At 36.3% G+C, this 13,196-nt stretch overlaps 1 protein-coding gene across 2 annotated transcripts in view; it reads right to left on the reverse strand.

Annotated features, from left to right (window-relative positions):
• The window catches only part of cep83 (centrosomal protein 83), a 50,465-nt gene that overhangs the window by 30,746 nt on the left and 6,523 nt on the right, over positions 1-13,196 (reverse strand). For both annotated transcript variants that reach the window (XM_039761240.1, XM_039761239.1), the window contains exons 3-7: positions 8,203-8,353; positions 5,988-6,080; positions 5,027-5,158; positions 3,661-3,912; positions 3,237-3,368 (exon numbers count right to left, since the gene is read on the reverse strand). In XM_039761240.1, coding sequence (XP_039617174.1) covers positions 3,237-3,368; positions 3,661-3,912; positions 5,027-5,158; positions 5,988-6,080; positions 8,203-8,353 — 760 coding nt within the window. The remainder of the gene's footprint in view (positions 1-3,236; positions 3,369-3,660; positions 3,913-5,026; positions 5,159-5,987; positions 6,081-8,202; positions 8,354-13,196) is intronic.

Below are 13,196 nucleotides of genomic sequence, written 5' to 3' on the forward strand. Positions count from 1 at the left end.
ACTGAGTTGCTGTTGTTCCTAATTTATAATAACACCGACCGAGGACCGAGGAATATTTAGTAGCGAGAAACGTTCACGAATTGACTTATTGCACTGGTGGCATCCTATCATGGTACCACGCTTGAATTCACTGAGCTCCTGAGAGTAACCCATTTTTTCACAAATGTTTGTAGGAGCAGTCTGCATGCCTAGGTGCTTGATTTTATGCAATTGCGGCCACGGAAGTCATTGGAACACCTGAACTCAGTGATTTGGAGGCGTGCTCCCAATACTTTTGGCAATACAGTGACATATACTGTATATAGGATATATATCTATATACACAATGTCTAAGCCCCAGACCCTAGACACAATAAAACAGCACACAGTGATTTCTCACTGGCACAGTTTCTCTCCAGTAATTAGCCACAATAACAATACACAATCACAATAATAAGGACTCCTTCCATCTTCCGTTGAGTGCTGCCCGCTGCCTCCCGACACAGACTCCCCAGAGTGAGTTCTCCACCAATAGCTCCCTTTAGCGATTCCCAGGGATCCCGACAGGGCTGCACTTCTAGATTCTAAGTCACCCCTGCAGGTGTCCTAATTGGGTTACCATAGGAGAATCACTGCCACCTAGTGTATGGGGGATAGAACCAATCCCAATCCTCTTTTTCTCAGTTCATCCCTTAAAACATACTGGCTGGGTACAAATTTATTTCCTTGTCCCGTCAGCCAATGTTTGAATATAAAGATGGTGGAACATTCTGCCTCACTGAAAAGCCTTATCATTAGAGCCATATTATGCCAATTAGGAGCTGCAACAACCAAAGATGACAGATTCAGATTCTATAATTTTGTGTGAGTGGAAAATTTGCAGCCTGTAGTTATATGGAAACAATCAAAATAACTGGCAACTTTGCTGTACAGATTGGGAATTAATGCCACTGGTGCTGGAAATCTTAGATATTTCGAGAAAAAGGCTGGTTTGTCACGCAAAGCAACAAACTGGAAGAAACAAAGCCAGTAAGAAAACAGACAGCTTTATTAGAGTAAGTTTTTTATTGATCTTGCCAGCTGCTTCATAGCCCTAAGTCAATATGTGGCCTTTTCTGACTTGATAAGAGATGACTGACAAATATGTAGCATAATTTGTTTTATCTGAAAGATGATTTCCAAATAGTCATAGTGCCTGACTTGCAGTTCGAGTCCCACTGGGGGATAACTCATGAATGCTTCACTATTTTTGGAATCTGGTATTGAAGGTGACTGGCCGTCGAAAGGCAGTGGAAGTCATGGAGGCTTTGGGCTGGTTTATCCCCAGCATGAGCACCCTGGCTGCTGGGGAAAGAACCTAAGTTTCGGTCCGGATGGAGCCTGACGTAGCCAGGGATCAGAGTGCTACCAGACCAGTGTGTAAGGCAGCTGCACCTGCAGGTAGGGCAACTCCCCTGTTGCGAAGCCCAATGGGAGAAGCAGGGGAGCCGCCAGGTAGAAAGAAGGCGGCACCGTGCTTTGGAATTTAAGAGACTGCTTCCAGCCATTGTTTTAACGTCGTTTGTGTTGTTTTTAAAGGACTTGTTTATTGACTAATGGATTTTAACCTCCACTAATTAATTTGTTTTAATGGATTATTTATTTAAAGAAGACTTTTGATTTACTGCACTATTTAATTTGAACACTGTTTTGTTGTTTGCTGGTTTTAAAATACCACTCACCTTCCAGGAAAAAAGGAAGTGCATAAATATAATATAAAGAAGAACTCAGGATTTAAAAAAAAACTGTTTCTATTTTAACAGGACGGTTAATCCGTCAGCCGGTTAATGCAAGGCCGGTTAAGAGGGATTGTACTGTTCATATCTCCTATCCTGCAGTGAGAGGCACTAGCTTCTGCGTGCATGGCTACAGGTGTTTCACAGGTTTCACTGTTTTTCTATCAGACATGCCTGTCAAACAAGTAAAAATAGATAAAAAAAAGTGCACAAATTGAAGTAATCACCCTCAAGGAAAAACTGAAACAGCAAACTAATTCATAGCTAAAGCTGCGTAAAGTTGCATAGGATGTTCTCCGTTTTAAGACAGACAAGTTTGCAAATTTGATGTTTGTAGTACTAGGGTGTTGTAACGTGTTAGCCATTATGGATGTAATGAGACGTCAAGCAAAATTACACCTTTTATTGGCGAACTAAAAAGACTGCAATATGTATTTACATCTTGCCTGAAGAAGGAGCCTGAGCTGCTTTGAAAGCTTGCATATTGTAATCTTTTTAGTTAGCCAATAAAAGGTGTCATTTTGCTTGACTTCTCATCAAATTAAATGTTGAAATTTTATAACTGTGTATACTGCATTTAAGATTTCTCAACAAAAACTGTACTGCTCCAGCTAATTTTCTTGAAGGATGAGTCTGCTAAATTTCAACAAAACTGGATAACTAGGAGGTGAGGAGTTTTATGTGGACAAACGGACACATAAACCTGACTACCGCTGTAAGTGCTTTAAAATAAAAGTGCATGTGTTTCTTTCATACAATATCTTATATAGTTTACAAAATTAACATAATCATTATGTGTTAATGAAGTTTAGAGCATAAGATATATCTTTAGAAATTACAGTATATATAGAAAGACAAACTCAACACTGAAAAGTCATTGTGATTGGAATCATCATCTCAAAATACTTTTTAAGGAATACAGAGCATGGACCCAAATTTGAAGAGATCATATTCACCTCCAAGAGCAACTATGGCCTGAACTTGTCATTTCTTTATAGCAAACTTTCTGTTTACATGAACTAAACCACCTGGATTTTGCTTTCAGTAAGAGCTTATTTATGTTTCATTCCGTCTAGGTAAAGAAAATATTCATATACTGAATTTCATTATCTCAAAATATTTGAAATTCTCTGAATGAACTCTTCAGAAGATACTGACAGATTTATATTGACCTGGCTAGTTATATCAAGGAGGGATCAGATCGGGAATATAAATACTGGTACACATCTACATATGTATTTGAACTTTAAACATGAATAAACTACAATATATTATTTAACAGCATTGCAACAGCAGCTAGAATTTACATAAACAGTTCAAAAGATTCCTTCACAATTCTGATTTTCACTTTTCCTAAAGGTGAATTGTATTTTACTTTGCTGTGCAATAACAAAACTGGACAGTGTGGTGTAGCCGGTCCACACTCTTTCATTTGTGAATTCTAAAACTTTTGGAAACACACAATGATGAAATTCTGCTTACTTTCTCTGTGAGGGCATTCACTTCTCTCTCTGATTTGTGCAGTTTACTGATTAACTGAGTATTTTGGTCATGGCTATGCTGCAGTTCTTTCTCCAGGCGATCTAGCTGCATCTTCAACGACTGCTTTTCTGCCTTTAAAATTAAAGCAATTTAAATTTTAATGCTTTGCATGCCTACAATAAAGTTCATAAAGTAAGTGCAAACAATTACTTGTAAACATTCAATATTTGCACTTACACAGAATAGCTGCATTCTTTGACTAGTTAAATAAACACCCATGCTACTAATTAATTAACAGATACACATATTTAGATATACATTTACACTATAGCATTACATGTTATTCATTTTAATTAAAAATAAATGAATGAATAAAAACCTGCAAGAAACATCTTTTTTTATAAATTAGCAATAGAACTTGTACCTCTATGGATTTGACAGCAGACTGCGATTCGGCCATCTGCCTCACTTGTATTCTCTGAACGTTCTCTGCCTGTGCTCCACAGTTGTCTCTTTCTGCTCTTAACTCAATGATTTCTGCTTCAAGATTTTTTAGTCTTTGATGTAACTGAGCTTTCTCTCTTAGTAGAGATTCCACCCTTTTTTCATCTCTGGTAGGATCAATGCTCAACAATTGGTTAGTCAAATTTTCCTTGTCTTTTTCTAGCCTTGAGACCTAGTTTAAAAATTACATCAAGAGTTCACAAAAAAAAGTGTTAATTATAACCAAAGTGCTAAGTTCATCCAAACAATTGGTTTGCTTTATCTATTAGAAGTTAAGCTAAATTATTACCTAGATAGTGCATAACTATTCAACTAATTTAGATGTGTGAATTGCTAATGCATGTAGATTATGATAGGAAAGATTAATATATGCATGTATTCGGTATTGCATTAATATTCTGTGTTGTGCACTGAAAGTCTGATCATATTTTATAATAAGAAGTCAAGCTCCTTCAATCAATTTATAATTGAAAGATGCATCTTAACACAGACAAAGTAAAGATACATTACCCAGAAAGTTTTATTTTATGCATTGCATGTGTGTGAATTGTTTTTCACTTAGCATGAAAACTATGTCACAAACTTTCTTTTTATAATATTAAAATTGTTTCATGCTTTTTTTTGTACTAGGGTGTAGGAACTTATCACTGTGTTTAGGAGTGTGAGGTGTGCCCAGCCTGTTAAATGTCAGGCAGACCAGAAGTTGAGAACAGACACTCTGATAGTAAGTGCTGTACCAGAAATACACATGCAGCCTTTCACCATGAGCAAGATGCATGATAAATCCATCATTAAGTGCTACAGATTTTATTTTTTTCTCCAGCCTTTGGAGTTTTTTTTTGTTTTTTCTGTCCACCCTGGCCATCTGACCTTACTCTTATTCTATGTTAATTAATGTTGACTTATGTTTATCTTTTATTGTGTCTTCTATTTTTCTATTCATTTTGTAATGCACTTTCAGCTACATTTTTATTGTATGAATATGTGCTATATAAATAAATGTTGATTGATTGATAGTTTCAAAATGCAAGTGAAACATATTACCAAGTCCATATTATCAGTCGTGGATAAAATATAACCAACAGATAATAGCTAAACACACACACACACACACACACACATCATATATTATAACATAATACGTTATCAGTATATACTCATCAATAAGTACAAGCTTGGAGTGTTTGTACCCATAAATACTAAAAATTAAAAGTATTATTACCATATACCATAAAAGATCTATAAATCTAATTAGGTTATAAAGGAAAAAATAAATCCCTACCTACCTCTGCATCATAACGCATTTTGTTTTCTTCTAGTATGTGAATGTGCTCCTCTTTTTGGTGTTCAAATTCAGATTTTAGGAATGTATATTCATAACGAAGTTTGTTGTATTCAGTCCTGTACTTTTCAGCTTCCTGTGTTAAGGGGTTAAAAAATCACTGTAACTAGCTTTCCCATTATATTTGGAAGCTATATTCATTTCCCAAAAATTCAACAATTTAAGATTTTCATTGTGAACCACACATACAATAAAAAGGAGAAAAAATACTATTGACAGTGGTATGAAAACAATATTATTCTAACATTAATGAAATTATTATGTATAAAAGTGGCTAAATATGAGAAACAGAGATGGGCACAAAATAAAATAATTGGTCCTCAAATAAAAATACATAAAAACTAATGGCATTTAAATTGTCATTTTTTTCTGCATACCACGGCAGAAGTAAACAAATTACCTTACAGGTGTATCTGTTCAGTTTCTCACACATAAAAATAAATTTAAAAAAACGTAGATAATGTTGCTCTTTTAAAGTGAATGTGCCATGCAAAACATTTCTATTGTTGAAATTATACAGGTTCAATAAATACATAAATGATGTCTCCTAAAACTAAAACACATTTGAATTCTGAAGACATGAACTTAAAGAAGCTTCTTATGTATGAAAAATGAATCCAGCCAAATGGCCAAACAAACTACTGTTGTCTGTATTCATGCAACTGAAGCACCCAAATCAAATCATTCTAAATCTTGTTACTAAACACTTCATGAGCATATTGCAACTAAAACGTCCACATTAAGATACTTCATCAAGCCATGAAATTTCAGTGCTAAATTTTACTAGGCAAAAACAACTAAAGGAAAACATTGAAATTTTAAAATACAACAAACTTCAGTACTAAATTAAACACAAATAGAAAAAAAGTGCCTGAAGGTAAATTAACATTCACAACATGACTAACCTCATCCAGTTTATTAAATTTCTCTCTCAGTGGCCCTTCTTGCTCTTGCTGAATTTGAGCTCTAAGCATTTCTAGTTTCTGTGGTGTCAGAACCTGAAAATATTAAATAATACTTATTAAAGAAAAAAGTCAGTTACAATAAATTATAACCTTTTTAGTCAGCACACTTTTGCCTTTTCTATTACTATTTAGTCAAATATTTCTCCTAGACAAATTGTTTCAGTTGATTAAATATTTATTAACAATGTAATATAATATTTTACAAAATATTGCACATACCTAACAAGGCACTAATTAGCACTTTACAATTTAAAAATTATTTTCTTTATAAACGTGAATACTGTATGAAGCCTTGGTTTATTAATATCTAAATTGTGTCCCACTTGCAGGTAACAATTTGTCTTAACTACATATTCCACAGACTCATTTACAATTTTCATATCACGTTATGTTAGGTTTACACCTTTTCTTTGACTCTTTTTGCATATTTTAAAGTCTTTTTTCATGTGTTTCTATCATTTTGTTAGTTAATATTCTTATGTTTCGTTTAGTATCTATTTGTAATGTACGCTCTTCTGTGTCCCCTGTGTTTTATGGATTGTTCCTCAGGAGTTGAGACCACCCTGTTGTCAATGCTGCTGAGAATTCATCTCTGGCTATGTATTTAGTCTAATGTATTTTTTTTCCCCCATTTGAATTTATTGGATTAAGGATTACATTTTGCTGTGTTTATTGGATTTGATTTATGGATTGTAACCTGGGACTTGTTTACCTTTTTGTTGTATTTTCTATTTTGAAATAAATTTTCTCAATTAAATAAGATTCCCATTTTGGATTGCTTCTCAGGCCAAAGGTTTTTTTTCATAGTTTTACTTTCCTTTTAGATTTATATTTACAGGATGAGTGAAAATTATGTTAAAATTTGAATGGCGGAATATATTCACAAAACATACTTAATATGTGCAAGATGATTTACAGAACTGCGGTGGGCTGGTACCCTGCCCGGGGTTTGTTTCCTGCCTTGTGCCCTGTGTTGGCTGGGATTGGCTCCAGCAGACCCCCCGTGACCCTGTAGTTAGGATATAGTGGGTTGGATAATGGATGGATGGATGGATGGATGGATGGGTGATTTACAGAAATGTCTCAACCTGTTTGCCATCACGTTCAACACAGAAAAACAAATGAGCAACAGTACCATTTAAAGCCCAGACACACATTTCGCAGGGAATAGAGGATACCACAATCCGTATTTTGTACTGTAGATCATTAATATAACGAACTTTCCTGCTATACACGTGCATCTTCACCATACCACCTAACCTGAAATCACAGGGTATCAAATCAGGGGAGTGTGGAGGCCATGGCAATGTTTCATCACAACCTATCCATCGACCAGGAAGGGTGTGGTCGAGATAAAAATAATCCATTAGTGTTAACATAATTTTGAGTCACCCTGTATTTGTCACATACACAATTGACCAGTACAATGGCAGTGAATTGTCATGGCGGCAAACTCCGTTACTGAGCATAGGGCAAAGAGAATTAGAAGAAGAAAATTAAAGGCAAAAATAAAAAAATAAGAGTAAATATAGGTAATATTTAACAATAAAGAGTGTAAACTGTAGTAAAATGCAAAATACAGAAAATATAAAGCACAGATGCAGAAAGTTGACTAAATTAGCATAAACCATAAGTTAAAGTTTGCACACTCTGAGTAGAACAGAAACAGAATAACACGAAAATGATACGAACAATTCAACAGAGAAAATCCGATGTATTTTGGGACATTTGAACTTTAAAAGACTATTCCCCATTTCTGAGGCCTCGACAAGCAAAAGATGGGGAGTTTGGAGGTCAGGCTGCCTAAGGTGAAGTCTATTCTAGGAGTGGTAAAGAAAACCGTGGCCTGGCTCTCTGGGTCTTTTAGATGTTTCACACAATTTTTCTGTTTTTTGTGCTGCTTCCATATAATACATTGCGTCATACTGATGTCACCTCATTATATATTATACCAAGTAAAAACAGATGTTATGGTCAGAAATATTTTAATACATCAGAAAGTCTGTGCATCCTTTTTTATAACAAATATTTACATATGAGGGCCAGGTTTCATTATTTAAACAATTAAAAAAAAAAAAAAAGTACACAAGTTCATGTACTTCAAGGTGCATTCTGTTACAAAGGTAGGGGAAAGTAACTGTAATCACAACATTACCTGCATCTTCAGCTCCTCAACTTCTCTAGTTTTATCCAACAACTCCCCACGCAGTTCAGTAAGCAGCAGCTGGAATTTATCATTAATAGTCTGCTTTTCAGTAAGAGCACGTTTCAGATCATTTTGAGCTTTAATGAAGTCATCCTGTAGCCTGTTTAAACAAACATGACAGTTACTATGCAATGTATAATTATAATTAAAAGCATTACTGTCCCAACTACTTTAGCTTTTATCAAAAAGAAAAACACCATTAATGTACACTTCTTTAGCTTACAAAAACACATGTAGCAGTAATATATGACAAATTGAATTTACATGTGGTATATATTTCACACAACCAGTAACAAATATTACAAAATGTAGGAAATTATATGGTTCTAACTAAACTTAAAACAATTTTGAGATAGAGACCATATGAAGTGAATAAAACAAGTGCATCAAGTTTTTATTTCTCTTATCTGTCACTCTTTTGTGTTTAGCCTTCAGGAAAACCACATCTAAAGATTTATCAGAATTTTAAATGAAACTATAGTTAGCCATTTTAACAATGCAAGTATTAATTATGTTTACTGCAAAAACTAAAGACTGACTCAAATGGGATGATCCAATTTAAGATGTTAACATCAGTAGTAAAGAGAGCAGGACCACCATGGGCGATTGTCAAAGACAGTAATTTTTGGGGCAGTAGTTATTATTAGAAAGTGAGCAATCATTACAGACATACACATATAAATATACACACAAACACATATATACACATATACATATATACATATACACATACATACATACAGTGCATCCGTAAAGTATTCACAACACATCACTTTTCCACATTTTGTTATGTTACGGCCTTATTCCAAAATGGATTAAATTCATTTTTTTTTCCTCAGAATTCTACACACAACACCCCATTATGACAACGTGAAAAAAGTTTACTTGAGGTTTTTGCAAATTTATTAAAAATAAAAAAACCGAGAAATCACATGCACATAAGTATTCACAGCTTTTGCTCAATACTTTGTCGATGCACCTTTGGCAGCAATTATAGCCTCAAGTCTTTTTGAATATCATGCCACAAGCTTGGCACATCTATCCTTGGCCAGTTTTGCCCATTCCTCTTTGCAGCACCTCTCAAGCTCCATCAGGCTGGATGGGAAGTGTCGGTGCACAGCCATTTTAAGATCTCTCCAGAGATGATCAATCGGATTCAAGTCTGGGCCACTCAAGGACATTCACAGAGTTGTCCTGAAGCCACTCCTTTGATATCTTGGCTGTGTGCTTAGGGTCGTTGTCCTGCTGAAAGATGAACTGTCGCCCCAGTCTGAGGTCAAGAGCGCTCTGGATCAGGTTTTCATCCAGGATGACTCTGTACATTGCTGCAGTCATCTTTCCCTTTATGCTGACTAGTCTCCCAGTTCCTGCCGCTGAAAAAAATCCCCACAGCATGATGCTGCCACCACCATGCTTCACTGTAGGGATGGTATTGGCCTGATGATGAGCGGTGCCTGGTTTCCTCCAAATGTGACGCCTGGCATTCACACCAAAGAGTTCAATCTTTGTCTCATCAAACCAGAGAATTTTGTTTCTCATAGTCCGAGAATCCTTCAGGTGCTTTTTGGCAAACTCCAGGCGGGCTGCCATGTGCCTTTTACTAAGGAGTGGCTTCTGTCTGGTCACTCTACCATACAGGCCTGATTGGTGGATTGCAGCAGAGATGGTCGTCCTTCTGAAAGGTTCTCCTCTCTCCACAGAGGACCTCTGACAGAGTGACCATCGGGTTCTTGGTCACCTCCCTGACTAAGGCCCTTCTCTCCCAATCACTCAGTTAAGATGGCTGGCCAGGTCTAGGAAGAGTCCTGGGGCCTCATGCATAATGCCGTGTGTAGAATTCGCACTATAACATGACGTAAGCACAAAAGCCGAAATGTGCTTACGCACAGAAAAATCTAGATGCAGAAATCTGTGCGTACTCCAACTTCCACGTTCTTCTGCTCCATAAATCCCGGTCAGCGTGAAAAGTAACACTCGTGCACGCGCCTTCTGTCCTTCCCCCAACTCCTCACAGAATTACGCCTCTATGAATATGCAAATCAATATAAATCGCCCTTAAGCTCAGCCTTCTGTGAAAAGACAATGGAAAAAGCAAGAGGGAAAATGGAAGAATTTCAGCAAATACCAAGTGGAGGCAAGGAAAAATGTACTATTTGTTGGTATAAACAACAAAAGGAAGCTGATCGCCTGACATAGTCGCACAGTGCCCAAAATAAAAAAAAGTTGTCACATATCAAAGTCGCGTGAAAAGGCGAGTTATAGCCCACCGTCTGAGTGTCATATGAAAGCTTATTAGGGTACAGAGAAAAAAAAGGCACACAGTAGGAAAAAAGCACGAAATGTCAACTTCAATCTCGAAATTTCCACTTTAATTACGTAGTTTATTTTGCCATTAAAGTAGAACATCATAAACTTCATCTTAAAATCGTTTAATTAACCAGTTTCTCAAATCACATCGTAATTCAAGTAGCACGTTAAATGTTTTGTTTTGTATTTGATCTTTTGTTCTGTGTGTGAATCACTTGAATCACTGTGAATCCATTACATTCGTGATATTACAGCTCTTTGAATAATTAAAATACTGAGATGTATAAGTGACATCTTTTTCATGATGATAGGAGTTAAAGCATCTTATTAAACAGGGGAATACGGTGTGTGATTGTGTGCGATCTTTGATGAAATTATTGTAGCAGTACTGTCTCTTTCAAACATACTAATCTCCATTCCTGTCCTTACTTTTCTTTCTCCACATACCCAATCAGCTCTGTAATAGACGTTATGCCATCTGTAAGCTTACGACGACGAATCTTGAAAACTTTTAAGGAGCATAGAAATATCTTTGTAGTACAAGTTTAATTATTCTATCCATCTATCCTTTCAGTGTCGCGTCAGCCCCAGAAAGAATACAGCACAAGGGAGGATCAATCCGTGAACTAGCTATCGTTGCAGAACCGTGTCCTCACATGTTTAATTAACAATACAGATTATTTAAATGAAGTTAAAGTTTTATCTATATAATATAATCAACATATTCTGCTGCATTTCATCTTAAAAATGATATTGTCATCATATGTAAATATGCGCTTTATAAAGTGGCGCAGGTTGTGCAATATTATAACTGTAGTGCAAGTTTATAGGGGGATAATTGTACTTATAAGTACAAACAGTTCTACAAGGAGCACTTGATGGACTGATTGACCGGTCCGTCAAGGAAAGGCTTTGAAACGTTTTGCTGTGGCTGAGGCAGGGTGGACTTGATGCTGTATACCGATATTTCTCTTTCCGATCAGCTGCTGCTGTGATTCCCCACTCAGATACAGTGATATAAATACTCCGAGTGGTGCAGTGAGAGTAATATAGAAAAAGATGATCCGCTGTGGCAACTCCTAATGGGAGCAGCTGAAAGAAGAAGAAGAAGAAGAAGGTGGTGCAGTAAGAGTAACAACGCTAAAGCAGTTATGGTATTTGGAATACTATGGCTATTCCCTGGACCATTATATCGTTACAAGTTAATTACAATAAGATGCATTACACTAATAAACAATATGCGGTTAGTTTCAGTGTATTTATAAAGTTGCGGCAGGAATGTGGCTCCAAGAAATAAAGATAAACCACACAGGAACAGTAGCACTGCTTTGACGCTGGGTGCTGCCAGTCTGCAAAACCGAGTGGAGAACTTGCGTACAATATGGTATGAGGTACCATGGAAAAGTGCGTGGCTTTACGCCAAGTATAGGTTTTATACATCATGATTTGAACGTGGAAAAGTTCTTACGCAACATTTCTGTGCACACGCACCGTTTATGCATGAGGTCCCTGGTGGTTTCGAACTTCTTCCACTTACGGGATGATGGAGGCCACTGTGCTCATTGGAACCTTCAAAGCAGCAGACATTTTTCTGTACCCTTCCCCAGATTTGTGCCTCGAGACAATCCTGTCTCAGAGGTCTATAGACAATTCCTTGGACTTCTTGCTTGGTTTGTGCTCTGACATGAACTGTCAACTGTGGGACCTTATATAGACAGGTGTCTGCCTTTCCAAATCATGTCCAATCAACTGAATTTACCACAGGTGGACTCCAATTAAACTGCAGAAACATCTCAAGGATGATCAGGGGAAACAGGATGCACCTGAGCTCAATTTCGAGCTTCATGGCAAAGGCTGTGAATACTTATGTACATGTGTTTTCTCAATTTTTTTTTTTTTAATTTTTAATAAATTTGCAAAAACCTCAAGTAAACTTTTTTCACGTTGTCATTATGGGGTGTTGTATGTAGAATTCTGAGGGAAAAAATGAATTTAATCCATTTTGGAATAAGACTGTAACATAACAAAATGTGGAAAAAGTGATGCGCTGTGAATACTTTCCGGATGCACTGTATATATATCATAAACATCTACATATATACATACACATACATATATATATATCATACACATATACATACTGTATATACATACACGTTACATAATTTATTGTCAAATAATGCAAAGAGTACGCGACACATGTTTCACCCTAAGTCAAACCTTTTGACAGCATGTATGACAACTGTTGTCATTTAATTAAATTTTTCGTACTACATCACAATTCAGTATAACCTCCAAAATTCCATCCTAGTCATCAGAATGGTATTACATTCAGTCCTTCAAAGTTGAAGGCCATTTAACACAGTGAAGTTACGTTATTCTGCTCCAGAAAGGAGGTCAGAGGCACTGTAGACATCTCCATACCAAACTCTAATTTATTTCAATACTAGGGGACTTTTCCCCCCAGCTCGCTTCATGCTAGTCGCTGTGCGGTTCTGCTACTCGTGCATGGGGATGCAGATGTACAATTTACACAGACTGTTATTTTCATGGGAATTGTTACATATGCATAATAGAACTATTTTAACCTTACAGCAAGTAATTAACCATATTAAAAAAGAGTAAAACGTAATAAT

Source organism: Polypterus senegalus, chromosome 8, assembly GCF_016835505.1.
Source record: "Polypterus senegalus isolate Bchr_013 chromosome 8, ASM1683550v1, whole genome shotgun sequence".
Taxonomy (NCBI): domain Eukaryota; kingdom Metazoa; phylum Chordata; class Cladistia; order Polypteriformes; family Polypteridae; genus Polypterus; species Polypterus senegalus.